We start from the raw sequence: 24,311 nt of genomic DNA on the forward strand, positions 1-24,311 counted from the left end.
ACTTTTACATTTTCTTTTTGAAGCTTTTAAAACCCTAATCCAAATTTCACATAAAAGTTTTAAAGACTTTTTAAGTAAAAAATTGAGGTCAATTGTCACATAAATTAGTTATTAAAAAGTCCAATGTGATAATCATTGATTAGTCTATTTTTGGATATTATTAACGATTCTGTGATAAAAATAAAGTCAGACATTAATCGTGAGTCATGAATCTTAAATTAAAAAATTAAATTAAATAATTAAAATTTTAAATATCAAATTAATAAACAAATATAACTTTAAGGTCCAATCGAAATATTAGGTCGATTTTTGGTGTATATATATTCATGTTTAATAATAAAAAATAATTAGTTAAACATAACTAAAATTTATTTTATTTAATACTTATTAATTATTATAATAATAATAATTAATAAATTTTAAATAAGATAAATTATAATTATTTTTTTGTTTTTCCTAACATGATATATATATATATATTAAGAAGATTTAATTATTAAAAAAAAAATTTACTACTAAAATTATTAAGAATGACTAAATTTTTTTATAATATTTAAAAAAAAGAATCAAATTTTTTTATAAAAAAATAAATATATCTTTAATTATTTTTTTATTTTTTTTTATAATCTTTATGTTGATAAATTTTATTTCTTTTAAAATTTTAATAATTTTTATTAATTATTTATTTATTTTTATTTATTTTTTTATTTTTGTAATCTTTATCCAACGAAAAAAAGACAAAAGATCAGAAAAATAAATAAATAAATAATAAAAATTACTAAAATTTTTAGGAAAAATAAAAATGTTTAATATAAAAATTTTAAAAAATAAATAAAAATATTAAAAATATATTTATCTTTTTATAAAAAATTTTATTTTTTTATTAAATATTATAAAAAAATTTAATCCTTCTTAATAATTTTAATATTAAAAATCTATTTTAATAATTAAATCTTTTTAACAGTCTTTTACAATAATTTTTTCTAACAACTAAATAAATAGTAAAAGAAGCAAACTCCCAAATTAAAGGAATTAGAGAAAGGGTTAGTTAAAGATTTGTGTCAAAGTCAAAAAGGTTAAGTATTAGTACGTGTTTTATAAGTAATTTCCCAAATTTATATATTATATAGGGTTTGCTTTGACCGGGTTTGGCACCAAAGGGGGTGGGGAATGAAGCCGCCGAAGAGGAGGCTAACCGTGAGCTTGACCACATGTGATCCCTAGTATTAGTCAATCGCAGACGTTGGAAAGATCAACGGTGTGGAAGAAATGCAAAATTGAGCAACCGGCAAGTGGGTAGCGCGAGCAGAAAGCTGAAACTGAGAACACCCGCAGGCAATTTTCATCAGGATTTCTGGGGCCTTATTGCTAACTATATCTATAATTTCAAAAACATTTTAAAATATAAACATTTCTTATATGGAAATTTGTCGATTTTTATTGGAACCTGAATTCTCAGCCCAAAGTTCCTAAATCCCATTCCTATTCCTATTGATATTGCTTTTAACGTTCTTTTTTAATCATATTATTGTGGGGCTCACGTACTTAAAGTCTTTTTCCTTTTTTTTTTCCCTCATAATAATCAAAATATAATTTTCATGAACAAAAAAATGAAAAAGAATGAGGGAGGCTTCGAGGTTCTCTACCTGTTAGCGTGTTTTCAGATTTGTTTGTCCCGCTTATTTTGTCCACCGATATGCATAATATATTCACATCTAAAATTTTAAAATGAATCAAAACATAAATAATGTATAAAATGAAAAGAGATCAAATCTAGTTAAAATGTTAGAAATATATGACATATATAATTTGCATTAGTTTTTTTTCTTCAAGTATAATATTAGTATCTTAAAATTTAATAAAAAAATCTAATAAAATCTTATCCTTAAAAATAGTAGACTAAAGAGTGATTGTATTAATATTGTAGAAATATAGTTTTAAAATCTCATAGATATTTTCATTTATTTCGTGAGATTCACAAGAATTTTAAAACTTTTCAACATTCAATTATGATAAGATAATAATGATAATATGGTAAATTGATTATATATTAATATATAGTAACAAATCCCAGGACATAAATGTAGAATATAAAATTACAATCATCCTATAATTATTCGGGGGAGAAAGCAGTAAAAATAAACTATATAAACATTTAATTTTGTTCTAAAAAGATTTTTCCTTTTTGAGAAGAGAAAAACTGAAATACAAAAAAAAAAAAAGTCTAAATAAGAAATACGAATACAAGTAGTACAAGTTATAACTAAGAAAAACCCTAGTGACCTGAAGTCACAACTCACAACTCATGTGAGGTAATGAACTACAAGAGAGTCAAAAGGTGTGGACCCCATCAGCGTCAACCAGGAAGCCGCAACCGACAAGTCACCGGTATAGAGGAGAGAGAAACACACACCCGTTGGGCTTCGCATTCGCAATTTGCATTCGCCACTCACCACTCACCAGCGTATATATATAAAGACCTTTGCATTCTGGGTTAGCTCACAATCCTCCTTTAATTTTGCTTCCTCCAATTCCTTCCTTCAATGGCGGCAATCACCCTAGAGGAGATCAAGAACGAGACTGTTGATTTGGTATATTCATATATTCTTTCCTTCACATACTCTCTCCTTTTGTTTTCTGCATTTTCTTTTTCTCTGCAAATTCTGTTACTGCTATGTGCTTTTGAAAATTTCAAGTTTCAACGCAAGTCTCTGAGAACTTGAGATTTCTTAACGATTATTATTTTCCTCGCTCCGATCTGCATCCGTATAAGAGTTGTAGAGCTGACGTACGTAGGTCGTAGGCAAATGCATACATACATACATACATACGGTGTGAAAGCTAAGCGAGCGTTGATTCCAAAAGCAAGAGTCCATAACCGTAGAGATAGATGGAGTAGTTGTATGCTCTTTCCTTTTGTTTGGATCGATGAGGGGACAGAAAGTATACGGTTTTGAATACGAATCAAATTTTCTCATTCGTCCAAGCTGTGAAGATTATTTTTCGTCTGTCTCTTTCTGTGTCTGCGCCTTGTTTGGTTTTCAGGAATTTTAAAAGTACTTTTCCGTGGTACTTTCACCTTTTCCTCATGTCTGGCCGCCCCTCCCACCATCTTTATTATTAACTCTTTTTATTTAACGCCCCTCAGTCCCAGTCAGGGACCACAGCTTTTTCTATATTTATTTATTTATTTATTTTATTCACTAATTTTCCCGTTATTTTTTATTTCTCCACTTTGCCCTTTAAAACTCCTATATTATACAATTCTCTTAATTCTCAATATATTAAATTCGTACTAGTGGGTTAATTATGGACTGTGTTAATTATTCGTGAGATCTAGGGAATAGGGTAATTGATTCAAGGTGTGGTGAAGTAAAATGTAAACCAAACAGGTCCTTAGTGGTGCAAGCTGTTGGAGGCACTTTTTCACGTGGAGGCCAGGGACGGTTGCTCTGTCTCGTCTGACACTGACACAGTAATAGTTTAGGGTGCTCTATAGTCAACGCTTTCAATTCTTCGTTCATAACACCGTCTTCACAGCCAAATACATTTTCTCATCTATTCACATCTTATTCATTATCATTAAAACGTGACACACTGACACATGCCTATGTACCAATAAGTAAGGGTTGATATAAGTAAATAGAAAGCTTAAAGCTATCATGTTATGCATGTATATTAAAAACTAGAGTATGCAATTATGCTTGTATAATCATGAATCTTGAAGTGACTAAGAATGTAGCATTATTTGTTGAGGAGGGGGACATGCAGATGCAGGGTATCTGTTTAAGGAATCCAATCCAATTTTATAACATCACTTGTTCGCTTATAATCATTACAGGAGCGTATTCCTATTGAGGAAGTGTTCCAGCAACTGAAATGTTCGAGAGAAGGTTTGTCATCGGACGAAGGAGCCAATCGGCTTCAAATATTTGGCCCAAACAAGCTAGAAGAGAAGAAGGTTCCTTCCTTATGATACATTTGCCTAAAGTAATACTTTTCTAACACACAGTTGCTAAGTGCATTTGCTGATGGAAGCAAATTTCAATGTTGTATGTAGGAAAGCAAACTCCTCAAGTTTCTTGGGTTCATGTGGAATCCCCTGTCATGGGTCATGGAAGCTGCAGCTATCATGGCTATTGTACTTGCAAATGGTGAAAGCAAGCCTCCGGATTGGCAAGATTTCGTTGGTATCATTTGCTTGTTGTTTATTAACTCCACCATCAGTTTCATTGAAGAAAACAATGCTGGAAATGCTGCTGCTGCTCTTATGGCTGGACTTGCTCCCAAGACTAAGGTAATCAATTCAAATACTTTCATGCTTATTGAATTTGTACTCCGAGAGATACGTTTAGTTAATGTGTCTATTTAAACTAACCATACTCATGAAAAGGAGAGCTTTTACATCTCAATTGTTGAAAAATAAATATAAATGATTATGAACTCTAAATGCAATGTGGTTGCAGGTCCTTAGAGATGGAAAATGGTGTGAGGAAGAAGCGGCAATTCTGGTCCCTGGAGACATCATTAGCATCAAACTAGGTGATATCGTTCCTGCTGATGCTCGTCTTCTTGAGGGTGATCCTTTAAAGATCGATCAATCCGCTCTTACCGGAGAGTCCCTTCCGGTCACCAAGAATCCAGGGGATGAGGTTTTCTCTGGCTCAACTTGTAAACAAGGTGAAATTGAAGCCGTCGTCATTGCAACTGGTGTCCACACATTCTTTGGCAAGGCGGCACACCTCGTGGATAGCACCAACCAAGTTGGACACTTCCAGAAGGTTCTCACAGCAATTGGAAACTTCTGCATATGTTCCATTGCTGTTGGTATGTTGGCTGAGATCATAGTCATGTACCCTATTCAGCATCGCAAATATAGAGATGGAATTGACAACCTGTTGGTCCTCTTGATTGGTGGAATCCCCATTGCTATGCCAACTGTGTTGTCTGTCACAATGGCCATTGGCTCTCACAGGCTCTCTCAGCAGGGTGCTATCACCAAGCGTATGACTGCCATTGAAGAAATGGCCGGCATGGATGTCCTCTGCAGTGACAAGACTGGGACACTCACCCTGAACAAGCTGAGCGTTGACAGGAACTTGATTGAGGTTTTTGCAAAGGGTGTGGACAAGGAACATGTTATCCTTCTTGCTGCAAGGGCTTCCAGGACTGAAAATCAGGATGCAATAGATGCTGCCATTGTTGGAATGCTTGCTGACCCAAAAGAGGTTTGTGAGTTGTGACTGGTACCAATACCATTGAGTTCCTTGTTAGAAAGAAAATGTTGATGTCAATGCTTATATAATATTTTAACAAATATATTCCTTCTGCAGGCAAGGGCTGGGATAAGAGAGGTGCATTTCTTGCCATTCAATCCAGTTGACAAGAGAACAGCTTTGACTTACATCGATTCTGATGGAAATTGGCACAGGGCGAGCAAAGGTGCTCCTGAGCAGGTAATCTCATTGTTCACACTTATGGAGATTTGTCAATTATTACTAGTAGGCAGTAGCTCCATTGATGCTGATCTAATTTTCTTGGTATACAGATCATTGCCTTGTGTAACCTTAGGGAAGATGCTAAGAAAAGGTGCCATGCTATTATTGACAAGTTTGCAGACAGAGGGCTTCGTTCGCTCGCTGTTGCTAGACAGGTTAGGCCATATATGATCTTCATGTTTAATTTTAAGTAGGTTCTGAGGTTTTGCATTCTCTTTTGCTAATCCCCTTGGTGCTACTTCTGCAGGAAGTCCCAGAGAGAACAAAGGAAAGTGCCGGTGGTCCATGGCAGTTTGTTGGTTTGTTGCCATTGTTTGATCCCCCAAGACATGATAGTGCTGAGACTATCCGACAAGCTCTTAACCTCGGGGTAAATGTCAAGATGATTACTGGTGATCAACTTGCCATTGCTAAGGAGACCGGCCGGAGGCTTGGGATGGGAACAAATATGTATCCGTCTGCTTCCTTACTTGGTCAAGACAAGGATGCAAGTATTGCTGCACTTCCAGTGGAAGAGCTGATTGAGAAGGCTGATGGATTTGCTGGAGTATTTCCAGGTTCACACTTTACCATTTCGTTAAAATTTTCCATTTCCTTCTTTTTGAGATATGTACTTATCAACTCCTATCTATATACATACAGAGCACAAATATGAAATTGTCAAGAAGTTACAAGAGAGGAAACACATTTGTGGAATGACCGGAGATGGTGTCAATGATGCTCCTGCTTTGAAGAAGGCTGATATTGGAATTGCTGTTGCTGATGCCACTGATGCTGCAAGAAGTGCTTCTGATATTGTCTTGACTGAACCAGGATTGAGTGTTATTGTTAGTGCAGTCTTAACCAGCAGAGCTATTTTCCAAAGAATGAAGAACTATACGGTTGGTTGCTCTCTTATTTCTTAATTAACATAATCTCCTTTGCTCTTGCTTTATATAAATTGATTTAATTTGTTTTGTTTTCTTTGCATTTCAGATCTATGCAGTATCTATCACCATCCGTATAGTGGTAAGTGGATAGTAATGTTATTACCATATGTATTTCATATGAAAAGGATTGAATGAATATTAATCAATTTCGGTTCTCTTATTTTCTGAATGCAGTTTGGCTTCATGCTCATTGCACTTATCTGGAAGTTTGACTTCTCGCCTTTCATGGTTTTGATCATTGCCATTCTAAATGATGGTAAGGCTTCAACTAGATATTCCTTTCGAAATAGACTTGAATTCTATTAATGCCTATGCTTATTGACACTGGAGATCTAAACATATTCATTTTCATACTATTAGGAACAATAATGACAATTTCGAAGGATCGTGTGAAACCATCTCCCTTGCCTGACAGCTGGAAACTGCAAGAAATATTCGCCACTGGGACTGTTCTTGGAAGTTACTTGGCATTGATGACTGTCATATTCTTCTGGGCAATGAAAGAAACTAGCTTCTTCCCTGTAAGAAATATATAACTGCCATATATTCCAGCATTTATCTTGTTAGAGTTCTATTTCGAACCAAACTTATAGCCCCCATGATTATATTTTTCAGGACAAATTTGGAGTTAGACACCTTAGTCATGATGAAATTATGTCTGCTCTGTATCTACAAGTCAGTATTGTTAGCCAGGCTTTGATCTTTGTAACTCGTTCGCGCAGCTGGTCTTTCGTTGAACGCCCCGGATTGTTATTGGTCTCTGCTTTTATTATTGCTCAGCTGGTAAGTGTGATGCTGATCCAAATAGAATGTAACTAGTTTCTTTCTAGGGAATAACATTTCTAGCTTGTTGCATATTGTCTTTGCAGATTGCTACAATCATAGCAGTATATGCGGATTGGGGATTTGCAAAGGTGAAAGGAATTGGTTGGGGTTGGGCTGGAGTCATCTGGCTCTACAGTGTTGTCTTCTATATTCCTCTGGACTTCATGAAGTTCGCCATCCGCTACATCTTGAGCGGCAAGGCTTGGGTAAATCTGCTAGAAAACAAGGTATTTTCTTTGCTCATTCAGTTATTCCTCTTTGTGCAATGTTGAAATGAGAATTTCCAAGAGTAGATTTTGAACTCTTGTCTAAAAAATGTGCATGGCAGACTGCCTTCACCACCAAGAAAGACTACGGTAAGGAAGAGAGGGAAGCTCAGTGGGCTCTTGCTCAGAGGACTCTGCATGGTCTTCAACCACCGGATACTTCCGGCATCTTCAATGAGAAGAATAGTTATAGGGAACTCTCCGAGATTGCCGAGCAAGCCAAGAGAAGAGCCGAAGTTGCAAGGTTAGCAACCTCACCCTTTACTGAATACTTTTGCATGCATACTCATGAGGCACGTTTAATGCTTGTTTCATTTTGGTTTTTGTTTGCATACAAATACATGAAAATTTTCTTTATAATTTCACCTATGTTTTACAGGCTTCGTGAGCTTCACACACTAAAGGGACATGTTGAGTCAGTGGTGAAGCTAAAAGGTTTGGACATTGATACAATCCAACAGCACTACACTGTCTGAACAACACTCCAAAATTGTAGATAGAGTTCAATTCAATGGCATACCTACAACAAAGAGAAGAGAAGAAGACGTAACTTTTTTTTTTAAATGGTTACTGTTGTTTACCTTTTTAATCTGAAATGGGGCGGGTGTTTTTATTTGTCTTCTTTTTTTATTCGATGACAAGGGCAAAGTAGTTTTAGATTCAGTCCTTGATTTCATATGGTTTAGGGTGCTTTTGGTCAATTACCTGTTGTTCGCTTCAACTGTATGTCGTATTTAGGTGGCTATTACAAGAGAAATCATAAATGTGTCAATATTGGGATTCTTTTTCTTCATATTGGAGAATAACTGTTATTCTTAGCTCCTATCCATCCATCCACCATCATGCAAAATTCATTTGTTCAGTCTCGCTTTAATTTCTTACTTCTTTCCTATCAAAAGAAATCATCTGAATTCAGACTAAATCAAAATATAAAATCTGATTAGTGAATAACTACTTCTGAAAAGGACGAGGGTACCAAACCATGCTACCGCTCTTTAAGAAGAGTCATGTGTTACAATAATAATAATAAATTAAGAGTAAAGGACAAATAGATTCTTGACTTTTTTTTTGTGTGGATATTTTCGTTCTCAACAAAAAAAATATATTTAAGTCCCTCACCCCAAAAAACGTGGACATTTCAATTCTTCCGTTGAGTTTAGGCGTTTGGACTGGATGGAAAAGTCTGACCTGGCAGAAGTGACGCTGACCTCGCCGTCATGGAGGCCACGTGGCAGGGATTAATTCGAAACAGGACATATAAGTCCCTGCAACGAAAACGACGCCGTTTGGTAACCTCCCCCAATCTTTCAAATTTTTCTGCCATTTTCTTCTTCCTTCGTCCTTTTTTTCCTTTCATTCTTCTTCCTCAGCCCTTGCTTCGATCACCGCTGCGCCTCTGTCAGCCACCATCAACGTCGGCGACCTCCTCCTTCCTCTCTTTTCGCGTCTTCTTTTCTTTCTCACTCCCTTACTCCCATTAGTCTCTCTCTCTTCTCACTCTCCTTCCACCCACCGTTCGTCCACGACAACCTTCTCGGCGACCCACTACCGCCGCGCCGCCGCCTCTCTACCGGCGCACTACTAGGGCCCAACCATCATTTCCTCTCTCTCTCTCATTACCACCCCCGTGCTTCCCATGTCTTATTTCTCTTTGTTTAATTCACTCTGTTATTGCAATTAGTTAATTAATATTGTTTAGTTAGTTTTGTTTAGCTAATTTCAATTATGTTAGATTAGTTAGTTACATTAGGTTGTTAGAGAATCTGGCGTGGATAGTGGATTAGGTCTTGCTTGCTTAATGCTGTTGTCTGTGCAATCATTGTTTGTAGTTCATTATATTTAGTTTGTTCAATTGTTCTTGAGTTGTTAGGATTAGGGTTGGTTAATGGAAATTGCTGAGACTGATGTTTTACATTGCTGCTGTGTAAATTCTCATTGTTAGGATTATTAGTTAGTTTCTTAATGCATATTGAACTTCAATTTTGATTCCGTGAGACTTGATTATTTGATCTACACTCTCTACCTATAATTGACTGTTGAATTCATTGGAAAGAGTGTTGACTGAGTAAATTACATGTTCTTTGTACTGTTTGTTGCTGCAACTTGGATTGTTAATGCTGTTTTGCTGCTAGAGCGATGTGCTTTTCTTGAAATTTTAACTGTCAATTGCTCAAGCTCAATCACCCACTTTGTTGTTGCTTCATGTTTAGCTGCTGCTGATTTTTCATCACATGTTGGCTTGTCCATTCCCTCCCTATGAGTGTACATATAAAAGAGATATCACCAAAATCTTTCATTTCGGATTTGTTCGATAGAAATTTCTTAGTTTCATGCAATAAGCCTATATCGTTACTGACAAGTAGAACGTCATCAACATGTAAGACCAAAAAGATGTATTTATTCCCACTGAACTTGCGATATACACACTCATCTATGATATTTACCTCAAAACCATGAGGTAATGACTTGATGAACTTGTGATACCATTGACGGGAAGCTTGTTTGAGACCATAGATGAATTTTCTCCTTTCTCTATTGGATCTCCTTAATGACACTTCTTGAGGTTGTTGAGCTTGCTGTATGGATTGGGGTTGAGGAGGATTCTTATTATTTTCTGGTACTGTAGCAGTATCTTAAGTAACAACAATATTCTTATTGTTCTCTTGTACTGTAACTAGATCTACAGTAGGATTCTCATTGTACTCTTGTACTATAACTGCATCTTAAACAATAATAGGTACAAGGTCCTGATCATTGTCAGTTATAGAATCCTCATCAAAAGCAACATTTCTAATATTTCCTTCCCCCCAAACTCAACATCCTCAAGAAATCTCGCATTTCTCGTTCAAAAATAGACCTTGATGCAGGATTGTAAAACTTGTACCCCGTGAACGCTCGACGTAACCAACAAAGTAGCAACTAATTTTTCTTGAGTCCAATTTTCTTTCATGCGGCCTATAAGGTCGCGCCTCCGCTAGACATCCCCAAATATGCAAATGCTTTATACTTTGCCTTTTTCCAGTCCAAATTTCATATGGGGTTTTGTTAACTACTTTGCTTGGCACCCTATTAAGGATGTACATTGCGGTCTTTAAGGCTTATCCCCAGAGTGACTCAGGCAAGAAAAAATGACTAATCATACTTCTCACCATGTCCTTAAGAGTTCGGTTCCTTCGCTCTGCAACACCATTCATGCTAGGTTTGCCTGGCATGGTATATTGCGGAACAATACCACACTCCTCTAGGAAAAGAGCAAAAGGCCCGGGACGTTGCTCACCTGAACCATCATATCTTTCGTAGTATTCACCACCACGATCAAATTTGACAACTTTAATTTTCTTTCCAAGTTGAAGTTCAACTTCAGCTTTGAAAGACTTGAAAACATCCAAGACTTGAGACTTTTCATGAATTAAATATAGATACCCGTAACGAGAGTAATCATCTATGAACGTAAAAAAGTACCGTTGTCCATTCCAAGAGACAGTAAAGAATGGGTCACATATATCGGTATGTATTAGTTCTAAGACATCTTTAGCTCTATCGGCACCTAATTTTCTTTCGTTTGTCCTTTTTCCCTTTATGCACTCAATGTAGACTTCAAAGTCCGCCAAATTTAGGGGTCCAAAAATTTCATCCGACACGAGGCTCTGAATTCTCTGTTTAGAGATGTGACCTAGGCATTTGTGCCATAATGATGCCGAATTCTCATTTAGTTTTTGTTTTGTACCCGTTTGCAGTACTTCATTATTATAAGAATTTAAGTCAAGCCTATATAGATTATCCACCAAATGACCAGAGCAAATATTATTCGAATTATAGAAGACACTGACTTTATTGTCTCCGAATGAACAAAAATAACCTGATTTGTCCAAACGAGAAACAAAAACCAAATTCCGTCTAAATGAAGGTACATAAAATGTCTCTAATAAATCCAAGTAAAATTCACTCGTGGAACATAATCTAAAGGTTCCTATAACTTCGACTGCAACTATATTGCCGTCTGCCACATAGATGTATCTTTCAGCATCACTTGGCGGTCTGCTCCACAGGCAACTTTGCATAGTAACACTTACATGAGTAGTAGAAACAGAATCTACCCACCAAGTATCAACAGGTGCATAACTTAAACTAGCCTCAGAACAAACGAAAGTAAGAATTATACCATTCTTTACACGTCAGGTGGCATATTTGGTACAATCCTTCTTCATGTGTCCCACCTTCTTATAGAAGAAACAAGTTGAAACTTTATCCTGTTTCTTATCTTTTTTTTGCTGAGAAGGCACATTCGCAGTAGTATCACGCTTTCTTTTATACTGAGGAGATGAGGCCATGTGAGCACTTTCACTTTTATCTTGCTGTAGCCTCTCTTCTTCTTGCACACAGTGAGATATAAGCTCATTTAAGGACCAAGTGTCCTTCAGAATGTTATAACTCACTTTGAATTGCCCAAAGTGTGCAGGAAGGGAGATCAAAATGAAATGCACGAGTAAGTCTTCAGACAACTCTAATTTTAGTGCTTTCAATTTTGAAGTAAGATGAGACTTTTTCATAATGTACTCCCTTATGTTCCCTTTACCTTTATACCTCATGGAGACTAGTTTGCTAAAAAAGCTACTTGTCTCTGCCTTTTCATTCTTAGTAAAGAATTTTTCAACATCCTTTAGGAACTGTTTGGCATCTTTATCCTCAGTAATTAAGCCCCGAAATGCCTCAGGAATTGAGTGTTTCATGATCATAATACTCATTTGATTGGATCTCTCCCACTTCTCTATTTTAACCTCATTAAGGTTTTCCGGAGTGGAAGTGGGTTTATCCTCTCGAAGAGCTATATCTAGATCCATACAACCGAAGACAATCTCCACGGTATCCTTCCAAACTTTAAAGTTTGAACCATTCAGCATAGGAATACTGCTAATTTGTGCAGAAATATTGGTAGCTAAAGTCATAGTTTCTGGATTAGAACAAAAAGAACATGCAGTAAACATTAATTAAATAGTGAGAAAAATTCATATTGAGATATCTAGAACAACATTAATTTTCAATCTTTGGATAAAAAAATTAAATGTAAGTGATACTCTCATTGCAGTAATCAAATATTGTCAAAATTCCTATCACACATTAAACCTTTCTTTGGACCAACTTAATGCGCACATGGAGACTTAAACTTCGCAACCTATTTATTACCGCATATATTTTCTATTAATTGGCCAAACAATAACCTTCTTCCTTTGGCCGATTATTGACCGCATAATTAATAAAAAATAAACAAAAGTGTAAAATGCTTATTATTTGGCCAAACAATAAACTTCCTTTGGACTGATTATTGTCCGCATAAATAACAAGCATTACTTTATTCTTAATTAGTTACCGAAATATTTATTTACCATCAATATGTGTATGTAATTCGGTCAAATATAGGCCTTTCTTTGGGCTGATCAATATTTGCATGAATTCCATATCACCATATTCCTAATATTTTAAATAAATCAATTTTCACAAAAGATGCTACTTTGACAGCATAATGCTCAATCAATTTATACTAAAAACCAAATCTTTATAAAATAAGTGAGTATAATAATTTAAATTGTTACTGATTTTCTTATGTAACAATAAAAAAATATTTAAATCTAAAAAAAAATTAAATCTTAATAGTATCTTTTCAGACCTTAAAAAAAACATGATTATAACTCATGTGCCAAAAAATCTTGATCCATTGAAATTAATGAGTATTATCTTCTATTACTCAATTTTTTTTATTATTAATATATACATATAATTTGGCCAAATATAAATCTCCTTTTGGATCAATTAATATTTATATAAATGACATATACATATTAATCCTTATATCCTAAAAAGATAATCAATTAATTTTATACCAAATTAATGACACACACAATTAAATTTAAAAAAATTATAATTCAATAATACTCAATTGATTTAACAAAAGATGAAAACCGTATATAAATCATTAATTTATAAACATCATTCTATATATAAAGAAAAATTAACCAAAATATGCTTCGCTTACATTATAAGCACGCAACAAAATATATATATATATCCAAAGGATCAATAATATATGTATGTAAATGGTCATGTCAGAATGTATATAAGAGCACTATAACCCAAACAACATCCACAACCGTATATATTATATAAGTGCAACAATAATTGTGAGGATCGTAGAAGAATAGTGTTCATCCATAATATATATAATTTTGCGGTGCGATAATGTTAACGTAAGCTACGCAATATTAACATGTACCGAATAAAATAATAATAAAATTAAATATTTTCGGTGCCCAAATTATGAATGATTCTGATATCACTTGTTAGAATAAATTATTTTATTACCTATATTATTCATATTGAATCACCAAAAATATATCATAATGCGAAACCGTACCTTTATTTATAAAAGTCAAAAATTGATGAAAGGATTTGGATCTTGTGATTCTTTCGATCTTCATCAACCAAAGGCTTCTGTATCTTTAGGCGGCTGAATTGCAACTCTATTGATGGGGAAAGAGTAACAAAAGGCGGCTTTGGTATATTGGAGACCGAAACCTTGAAGGCCTATTTATATTTAAGCATGGCATCCATTAAACCCTAAAACCCAAATAAAATAGTATCTAAAGTCCAAAAGATAATATATCTAAAATCCAAGGCCTGCTACACATACAAGTATTTTTGGCTTACAAGCTATACAAGTTGCTCCAAGTCCACGCGCCCCTTCCACAACACGTTCACTCTTCCTCTTCTTCCTCAATCAAAACGCAAACCATCAAGATTCAAGGGACATTCGAAACAAATTACTACGATTCTGCAGAAACGTTCCAACTCCTCGCGAAGAGTAGAAGAAATTAAGAAGAAAAGATACAAATCTCCATAAAAATTTATCAGAAAAAAGGAAGAAACATTATTCAAGGTACTGTTTTACTGTTCTTCTAGGTTTTTCTTCTAGATTATTGTCTCTGCCATGTGTCTCATCCTTAACCAGTAAAACATTAAAAGATTTCAAGAAGAAATATACTGTCTCCCCTTGTTTTGGGTTTATTTCTTAAATCATTTGGGTGTATTTCTGTAATCTTTTGGGTGTATTTCTGTAACCGTTTAGGTGTATTTCTGTAATCATTTCTGTAACCGTTTAGGTATATTTCTATAACCGTTTGGGTATATTTATGTAATCATTTGGGTGTATTTCTGAAGTTCCATTATCTTCAAAACAATTTCAAAGCTTGATTTTAGAAACCATGAAAATCGAAAAAAAAAACGAAGCAAAGAGAGAACGCACGAAGGAGATCCAACAAATTTGGCAAGAAACTCAAAAAAAGAAACGAAATCTTTTGAAAAATGGAAGTTATATATTTGCGCATTAATTGATTTGAATTGATTTAAAATTCTGTTAAAAAGGCACGTAACATAAGCAGCGCGTTTTATGGATGGGTTTCGTTCAGACTTGTAAAGCTTGTAAATGCAAAACACTTGTATGTAGAGATTAATCCTTATCTAAAGAACAAAAGATAATATTTGGTTTTATTCTCATTTAATTCAAAATCAAAAGTAATAATGACTTATTCAATTTAGCATTTATAACAACAAATGAGATCACCATTATATAAGTCATTTAATTTGAATTATCATAATTTATTATTATAATTAATATATGTATTACCCACAAACAAATTAAGAAATTAAAATAATTTTCTAACATTAAACTGGTGCGATATATTGATTTATATTTTAATTTGGTATGTTAAATTGAAAATAATATTCTTTAATAATAACTTTTCAAACTATCATCCTCATAATATTCTTGAACTATAAAGAAAAAAACCTAAAAAAGAATAACATATATTACTATAATAGTAACATGTCAAATTTATAATAAACTTTATATAAAAAAACTAATAAAAATTTATCGACAACCTGGTATTGTACTAATCTCATTAAAAAAACAATTGGCATATAATATTGTGCTCTCTATTACACATTTTATTTCAAATTTAAAAGTAAAATTACAGATAAATTAATTATATCTATAGTAAATATTTATACAAAAATATAAATCATAATATGTTATTAAAATAAGAGAATGATGACTAAGTTCATGTCAATATTTTTTTTAACATACAATTAATAAATATTTAACAATTAATTATAAAAACAACTATATTTTTATATAGGTATATTAAGAATATTTATATATGAATAATATTTTTTTAAAATAATCTTTAAAAAAACACCCACTTCGTTGTTGAACTGAATAGATCAAATTATCTGTAATATCGATGAGAGAGAAATAAGATTCAACGTTTTGGTTGAACTTTGCCAAGGAGCAAAGATCAAACTCAACATGTGATATCATTTATGATTTATGAACAATTTTGACTATAGTTTTGACTTTTGACAAGCAAGCAATCAAGCATGTTTTCGTGATGCAACACAAAATGAGAAATGTTAAAATCTATCAGAATTTAATTTTTTTATTTAATAATCAAATAATATATTTTGTTCTATAATTTTTAATATTAATAACTAATTAATAATAAAAAATAATAAATTTTAATGATTATTTGATATTTCTCACCCAAAATATACAGCATGTATGTATAATCACATGAATATAAATAATTAGGTTCTTGTGAAATCATTGATTACATACCAAATCAAAAGTAAGCATAGCAAAATATATTAATAAACCTGGTTTTGTGGCCTCTCATCATCATATGAGCATCAGCTAGTGGGCTAATTTTTTTTGTTATGAGAGTAGGAATGGTAATATATCTTAACATTGTAATTTTTGGTGTTTTTTAAAATTGTAGAAAGTACATAAATCGAAGGGTCCGATTTTATTGCACGGAGAGAGAGGTACAAATCGGATCCAGAATTTTCTGTCAGTACACAAATCGGACCCAGAGTTTTTTGTCAGCACACAAATCAGACCCAGAATTTTCAATACTTCTAATTGGACGGTCCGATTTCTCTTAGACAACCACCATATACTAGTGAATCACTATACACCCCCATAACTCAGGTATATACCATTCCTTTCATCATATTAAAAATAAAAAATTCTCAGCTAGTGTGACAAAGCAAAACCTGGGGATTGTCGTTCTCAAATGTCATCCACCAAAACTCAAATATCAAAAATGAAGAGTTGGAATCCGTACGGACAGCTATCTGAATTGTGATGCAGAAATAGTGAAGGCCGTGGAACAATGAATGCCTATCGTTTTTCTTTAAGCATATTTTTTTATTTTTCTAAAAATAAATATACATAATATTGAAAAGAGAGATGCTAGGGAACAATAATTTTTATGGTTTGTAATCATCAAATAGCCATGATGATTTTAATGGTATGAGATTAGTGTAAGATTTCATCTAATGACTCATTTTTCTTTGCTGGTTACATGCTGATCAAAATTTAACAAAGTTGCTGGCTCTTTAAACTTTTTCTATTAAAAATTGAAATGACGATATTTTTGGGGTAATATTGGTGCGACTTATATGTGTGTATGTGTAGCTTCCACGTCATGCATGGCCCTGTTACACGTCACACCACCAACAAATTAAGCTAAACTACAAAATCCAACTGCATAATAACCAAAATCCCCATGTGGTGCCCCTCAAAATCCAATCGTATCTTGTAACTATTTTCCTCAAAATATGAAAATAATAGTCATTGTTGGTATTCTTTAACACTATTCATTCCGATCCATACATAATATACTCCAAGTCCAAGATTCAATTAATATCGACGACACCTGACAATGATAATTGCACGCTTGCCCTTCAATATTGACATGCATGGCTATTTCTGTATAACAAGAGACCCTATCCTGTGCAAATTAATGAATTATTACACACTACTGCGAGAAGAAACAAAAAGTAAATGTACAATCATAATGTATGTCTATTCTATGTGTTTCAAATAGATTTTTCATTATAGTATACAAATCTGAATATTATTACTACAAACCATGAGAGTCACAAGCTACCTGCTAGAGTACCCTAATTAGTGGTGGCAATGAGTAGAATAAGTTAGGATTTGGAGTCAACCTTAATTCTATCCGTGAGTTGAGATTTTTATATAAACTCAACTCTATCCTACCTACGGGTTGAGAATATCTCGATCATAACCCTATCCGCTCTTAACCCGCAAGTACCCGACCCTACCCGTGGGTTACAAAAAAAGATGCAACATTATTATATAACTTGATGATAATTTAAAATAGAACTGACTTTTATGTAAAAAAAAGTTTATTAAATTATCAATTAATAATCTTCTTTTAATGAATAAGGATCTTTTACATTTAGTGAGAGGTCTTTAATTCAACATCTATTTAAAACATATTTTTATATAAGTATATGACATATACATATATAGGGTATGGATTGGTCAGATAGGGTTGAGGCTCAACCTGTACCCTATTCGACTCGCACGAAAATCCTACCTGCATCCTATCATATCCACTGCGGATCGGATTGGCAACTCTACCCAACCGGATAGGATCAAGTTAGGTACTCGTGGGTAGGGTATATATTGCCACCCCTAACCCTAATCTATGTGAACTGTGTGTTCAATAATAATAAAAAAAGGTTATCATATGTATAACGAATAGAAAAAAGTTTATTGTTTGATTATCATTTAACTGTAAATTTAATTTCTTTAGTTTAGTAATTTAATAATATATTTTATTTTATATTTTTAGATATTAGTGACTAATCGATAGTTATCTAATATTTTTTAAATTATTAAAATAATAATATTTTTGAAACACTTAGATTTTTTTCTAATAATAAATATTTCAAGAAATAAAAATATGTTTTAATTGTGAGATTTATAATAAGTAAATATTGAAATAAAAATGTTATTTGTACATTAAAATTAGTCATCAATATATTTGTGTATAAATATAAGTATAGTTTAATTTATTTTTAATATATATTTATATTTTAATATATATTTAATACTAATAATTAATTTTGATGGTTGATTTTGGTGTACATGTATCATAATTCATATTAAAAACGTGGTTGGCATTAATTTTTGCTATAGACTTGGAATCCATGAGGTGGGACAGTGGTACGGGATTGGTCCTCTAAAATTAGAGAATCGGAAGACTTCTAATAATCTAATCCCATAGCTCACACTTTTTCTTAGCTTGTGGATTAGCTTAAGTATTATATATTCTTATTCTTCTTCTTACTATCAAGTTAGTTACCTGATTATGATGATGAAACGTTTTGTTTTCGCTTTTCTCAATGAAGACAAGATTTTGACTTTGTTTACACCGCTCCAAGATTTTTCATCATTGCTTTAGTTTGTAATCATCATCTCACAAGAATGCAGACAAATGATATGTTGGATTTTGTGTCTCACCCAAATGTATATTTATCTTCAATTTTTATGACAAATTAGTAGCTGGTCCCATATACATTTTGTAACATATAATAAATGTATATATTGTTGGTTGATTTGGTGAGGATTGTCCATTGAAAACACTAGTAACATAAATATTATTGTAAACGGGTAAAGGGAAGAAAGTGTAATGATATGAGGCAAAGAAACGGATAAGATAAAGAGAATAATGGAAAGTAAAAGAACTTTAAAGAGAGGGATGAGCTGGTTGATTTGAAATGAGGGGAAGGAAGGAAGAGTGAGTCATGTGAGGAGCATTTAGTGAGTGAGTGAGTGTGTTTGTAGTGTAGCGCACATGCTGAGAGTCCGTTCTGTTTTGTGGGCAGTTGTGAAAAAGCAAAGCTGCCATGTGACTCCATGTGCTTTTTTTCCCTCACTATATGTCTTTCTTTCCTTTTGCCTTTCTCACTGCTCACTCACTCATCATTAACGGATATTATACGCTACATCCATAGAAAAAGATATTTCTTCATTTCTCACATGTCTAGCTATATTTTCTTTAGAGGGAATATATTCAATAATGCTCCGTTTATAAAATATGTAACATTGTTTAAGTTTTTTTTTTTGAAAGAGCAATATCATTATTGCTTGGCTGGGATGCTAGTAGTATTTCTGTTCTCGTAAACCCACCAAATTATATTAGCTTGTTGCCTTAATTAATTATAACTTGAATTGAATAACCTCATTTTTTGTTGTATGTTGAAGACTATCAAGATTTATTATTTTAATTTTGGTTATTATTTTTAATTATTAATTTAATTTTTTTATTTAATAATTTAATAATATATTCTATTTTATATTTTTAAAATTAATAATAAAAAATAAATTTTAATAATTTTTTAATATTTTTTATATTAAAAAGCATGGCTTCTTTCGTTCATTTTTCTCTTCTGTTTAATTTTTTATATACTCGACTGATATGAAATTATTTTTATATAAAGACGATAAATAAAAATTTTAAATAATTTAATATATTTAACTAAATTATTATTTAATAATTTTTAATTATCATTTTTATATAAAAAATATTCATATATATAATCACTGAATGTTCTAGTTTCTATTATTATTATTATTATTATTATTATATTAAAAAATCAACAAAATTTATTACTTTTAGTTCTGTAACATCCTTCTATATTATCATTGCTTTGCTTTGTCCTTTTCTTTTTATCTTCTTTATTTATTTGCACATTGCTTCGCTTTTTTCTTTTAGCATTATTTTAATATTACTATTATATATATATATATATAACACATGTCGATGTCGTTCGACTGCAACCAACAAGAATCCTTGACGCTGCTTCTTCTTCCTCTTCTTTAATCCTTTCTTTTCGCTACACTCAATCTCATGAGTGCAGCATTATTATAACAGATAATAGAATAGGATTAAAATTAATTAATTAATTAATTAATTAACGGTAATGGAGGGAAATGCAGCAGGTAATAAACGCAGACGTGTTTATTCTGTGGAAGCAAAGAAAGTAGCACAATCTGCATTCACCAGAAACTATGTCAACTATCTTATTCCAGCGTTGACCAAGATCAAGAACCAGAACAGCACCACCACTTCCTCTGATTTCAAGAATGTTAAGTATGAAGTGGACATGGCTATGGCCTTCTCAGCTCAAGGTTTTGCGTGGAGCCATGGTCTGAAACTCAAGCTTCTTCAAAGAGATGAAGACGAAGCACCTACCACTACTGAAAAGGCTTCTTCAAACCCTAGTTTAAAGACATCATCAGATGAAGATGAGAAGATGAAGAGTCAGTTGAGTAGCCTGAGAAAGCTGATACCAGGAGGAGAAGAGATTGTTGATGAAGAAATGGTTACAGAATTAGAGAGTTATATAAGCTGTTTGGAGATGCAGGTCAATGTTCTTCAATGCCTGCTTTCTCTCTCATAGTCTCAATTTTCAAACTGCTTCTTCATTTATTTGTTAATTAATTTCTACTTGTTGCTTCTTCTTTATGTTCAAATTGAATTCAAGATATATATTTATTTTCTATAGAACTAATTAATTTAGATTCTTTTAACAAATTACTGTAATGATTCTTCTTAATCATATATATCTCGCACAATGGTGCACGGTTTAATTAAGGGGATGATAATATCACGCATCAGTTTGGTTAAATTAAGTTCCTTAGTAGTCATTTTAGATGCGAAGGACAACATGTATTTACAACAGTTTATGATGGTTGAAAATCATTTGCCAAATTAGTTAGGGAAATACATGGAGCCAATGGAATATTAGTACAATGTGTACAATTGAGGTTTAGGGATGTTCGATTCAGTATTAGAGATATAACTATTAGTATTACCTTTTTTTATCAGTTTAAAATTTTGGGATGAGTGGTTTCATGACATGGTATCAAAGCTCTAAATTATTATTCCTAGTACTTGAATGATTATTCTAGATAGTATAGATGATGTTCGTTTTTTAATTCATAGTCCATTATATACATTGTACAAATATTTCATTGGTTTTCTAGCGGGATTCAATTAGTTAACATGTATTTATTTATGTATATTGACATATATTATTTTACATACAATAAAAGCATCATAATCGATGCTTTTAAAGCACAGAGCTTTTAGGAAAAGTTTTACAAAGGAGTATATATAGTCATGTATTTTATGAAAACAGAAATAAAAATAAAAAATACTAATATATTATTATTTAAAATTTAGAGAAGCTCGTCTTATGATTTTAGAAATAAACGAAAATTTAGGAGTTTACTAAATTCAGTGAGATATGTGCTTAATCTATTTTATATATATAAAAACAAACTTTGTTTGACTTTGATATAAAACCTATATTTGTTCAAATAAATAAATTCAATATAAATCAACTTAGATCTGTGGAGATGTCGAATGATCCACTTAAACTAAATATTGGAGGATTCGTATTTTCGTCTTATATATTAACAATAAATTTTTAAATAAATTTTAAATTGAAAGTGAATTAGTTCTTAATAAAAATTTAAAAATATTATTTTTATATTAAAATTAACCATCAAAATTAATATATATATATTTGTGCACAAATATATGTAAAGTTTAATATTTTGAGGTCACGGCTATATATGAATTTACTTTTTTTTATTTGGACCCGTATCAAGGCTTCGTTTTGCTATAAAATGAGGTACCTAAATGTGCAGGCCCATTTAAGAATGGGCCAGAATTGGGCTTCAATGATGCCATGTCAGCAGCGGGGAAGTGTGCCGCGTGGAGAAACGAGAACCAGAAAGTAGATGAGGAAGTAAGTTGATATCCACAAACTAAACAGGGCAAAGATGGTAGAAACTAGAAAGAAAGAAAGAATAAGGGAAACACAAGAAAGGAAGAGTGTGCAGAAATGTGCAGCATATTGCAGCAAAGCTTCCTGACTCCATTACCTCTCAACTTCACCAAGCCAGCTACTAATACTAATTCTACCTTCAGGACTCTTACTCCCAAATCTCTTAAAATCCCTCCTCCAACTCCAAGGTATTTATTTATTTATTTATTTATTGTTTCAGTTAATTCAGTTATTGATGTGGATTTGACTGTGTTATTGAAAAAACAGGAAGAATAATAATGAGAATAATAAGTTAGCAAAGTTAGCAATGGTTGCCCTCACCGCCGGGATCTTAACATTCGGCGCCGTTAATGTCAACGATGCTTCAGCCGCCAAGACTGGTGGCAGAATCGGTGGTCAGGCCTTCAAGTCTGCTGCTCCTCGTTCCGCACCAAGAATCAACAACAGAAATTCTAGGTTAACTTCATTCAATCCTTCTCCTATTCTGTTCTTAAGGTCAAGCTTCAAATTCTTAATAATATTATTATATTATATGAATTGACAGGACGAATATATATGTGAATCCTCCGGTGGCGCCTCCCCTAGTGGGTGGTTACGGTTACGGTTACGGGATTCCGTTCTATGGTGGATGGGGATGGTCTCCGTTTTCTTTCTTTGCGCCAGGTCCATCGGTTGCCGTAGGCATCGGAGGTGGATTTGATACAATACTTGTGTTTATGTTGATTGGTGCCGCTGCTGCAGTTTTCAGGAGATTTTTTGGAACTAGAAATGAAGACGACGATGATGACTATTAGCTAGGGTTTCAGATTTTCAGATGCTATGAATTATGAAATGGAGGTTTTATTTGTGGAGTGGTATATATACTTATATAGTGACCATAACTTGATATAATTTTTATACATGAAACAGAAAAGCAATCTTGTGCTTCTTCATATTTTTGGTTTCTACTCTTTAATCTGCATCATTATTGGTTAGAACATGAAAGTAATGAAGAAAACATGTGAGATTGCAATGCTCAATCCACATCCTTTTTTTTTTTAACTTGTTGATGACTCTTCTTTATGATTGTTTTTTACATGTGCTTATGTGAATAGTTATCGCTAAATAATTAGACATTATAATACATGTTAACATATTAATTATTATATTTACATAAAGAATCAAAATGTGTGGCAATTATAAATGAGAATGATAAAATGTAACAGGAATGAATTCTAAGATTGCATAGCAGGCTCAATATTAAAAGAGTATTATTGTTTTTTTTTTTAATTTAAAAAAGAGTATTATTGTATTGGAACTGAGACAACACTTTGTAATAGTAATGGTTTTTGTTCATATTTTTGGTTGGACTTCTTTAACGAGGCCCATGTTTCCTTATACCCTTGCTTTACAAAACACTATTTTTTTTAATGGAAAAAAAAAGGAAGAGAGGACTATTTACTTTGAAAAATATAGTAGTTACCTAATAAAAGTATCTAATATTTTTTACAATTATGCTATAATTATACCAAAATCAGTCACTAAAGTTAACTATCATTATAAAATACATATTAAAAATAAATCAAACCACACATGTATTAATATATATATATTAATGACTGATTTTCGTATACGAATAGCATTTTTGTTATTATCAAATCGTAGTAAACTTTTATTATATATATAAGAAAAATATTATATTGAAGATAGGTGATAAAATTGTGAAAGAATAAGAAAAGAAGAGAGGAAGAATATTATATTTTATATTTCTTGATTGATTGAATTGAATTTTGTAAACTATGAAGGTAAAACTAAGTATATATAGAGCATTGACCTATGAAAGATAAAAGCAAATAAAGATAAGATAAGATAAAGACTAAAATTGTAATTGAATTTGTGTATTCTATTGGGCTGAATTTGTGGGCCACGAGACTTCTTTATTGTTGTCATGGGCTAAGGTAGAAGAGTAGTTTAATACGCTCCCACAAGCTGGTGGATGGAAGATGTCAATAATCCACATCTTGGATAAGTTCCGATGAAATTGTTGAGCGTCTGACGTGGTGATGCAAAGGTAGATGTGTGCGGCG

General features: G+C 32.6%; 3 protein-coding genes across 3 annotated transcripts; all 3 read left to right on the forward strand.

The window, feature by feature from the left end:
• The first annotated feature begins 2,275 nt into the window (after positions 1-2,275).
• LOC107642569 (plasma membrane ATPase 4) lies at positions 2,276-8,311 on the forward strand. The gene is made up of 15 exons (XM_016345967.3): positions 2,276-2,591; positions 3,842-3,961; positions 4,061-4,297; positions 4,467-5,228; positions 5,334-5,456; positions 5,549-5,653; positions 5,746-6,055; positions 6,141-6,379; positions 6,474-6,506; positions 6,602-6,683; positions 6,788-6,948; positions 7,043-7,210; positions 7,297-7,479; positions 7,581-7,762; positions 7,898-8,311. Exons 1-15 carry the CDS (start codon positions 2,544-2,546, stop codon positions 7,992-7,994), a joined length of 2,850 nt encoding a protein of 949 aa, XP_016201453.1. The 5' UTR covers positions 2,276-2,543; the 3' UTR covers positions 7,995-8,311.
• An 11,911-nt stretch (positions 8,312-20,222) lies between these two features.
• LOC107642579 (transcription factor/transcription regulator) lies at positions 20,223-21,285 on the forward strand. Its single transcript, XM_016345978.3, has one exon. The coding sequence runs from the start codon at positions 20,371-20,373 to the stop codon at positions 20,848-20,850; it is 480 nt and encodes a 159-aa protein (XP_016201464.1). The 5' UTR covers positions 20,223-20,370; the 3' UTR covers positions 20,851-21,285.
• Positions 21,286-22,230: 945 nt separating this feature from the next.
• Positions 22,231-23,286, forward strand: LOC107642589 (uncharacterized). Its single transcript, XM_016345989.3, has 3 exons — positions 22,231-22,433; positions 22,513-22,701; positions 22,790-23,286. Exons 1-3 carry the CDS (start codon positions 22,303-22,305, stop codon positions 23,037-23,039), a joined length of 570 nt encoding a protein of 189 aa, XP_016201475.1. The 5' UTR covers positions 22,231-22,302; the 3' UTR covers positions 23,040-23,286.
• Positions 23,287-24,311: the final 1,025 nt, after the last annotated feature.

This window comes from Arachis ipaensis, chromosome B1 (genome assembly GCF_059453495.1).
Source record: "Arachis ipaensis isolate K30076 ecotype BB chromosome B1, ASM5945349v1, whole genome shotgun sequence".
Lineage (NCBI taxonomy): Eukaryota > Viridiplantae > Streptophyta > Magnoliopsida > Fabales > Fabaceae > Arachis > Arachis ipaensis.

Excerpts from the sequence above, each read along its gene's own strand:
- LOC107642579 (XM_016345978.3), top strand. The coding sequence starts at position 20,371 with ATGGAGGGAAATGCAGCAGGTAATAAACGCAGACGTGTTTATTCTGTG.
- LOC107642569 (XM_016345967.3), top strand. The coding sequence starts at position 2,544 with ATGGCGGCAATCACCCTAGAGGAGATCAAGAACGAGACTGTTGATTTG. Across the intron at positions 4,298-4,466 it reads GACTTGCTCCCAAGACTAAG|GTCCTTAGAGATGGAAAATG; the intron begins GTAATCAATTCA and ends ATGTGGTTGCAG. Across the intron at positions 6,507-6,601 it reads CTATCACCATCCGTATAGTG|TTTGGCTTCATGCTCATTGC; the intron begins GTAAGTGGATAG and ends TTCTGAATGCAG.
- LOC107642589 (XM_016345989.3), top strand. The coding sequence starts at position 22,303 with ATGTGCAGCATATTGCAGCAAAGCTTCCTGACTCCATTACCTCTCAAC. Across the intron at positions 22,434-22,512 it reads ATCCCTCCTCCAACTCCAAG|GAAGAATAATAATGAGAATA; the intron begins GTATTTATTTAT and ends TTGAAAAAACAG. Across the intron at positions 22,702-22,789 it reads ATCAACAACAGAAATTCTAG|GACGAATATATATGTGAATC; the intron begins GTTAACTTCATT and ends ATGAATTGACAG.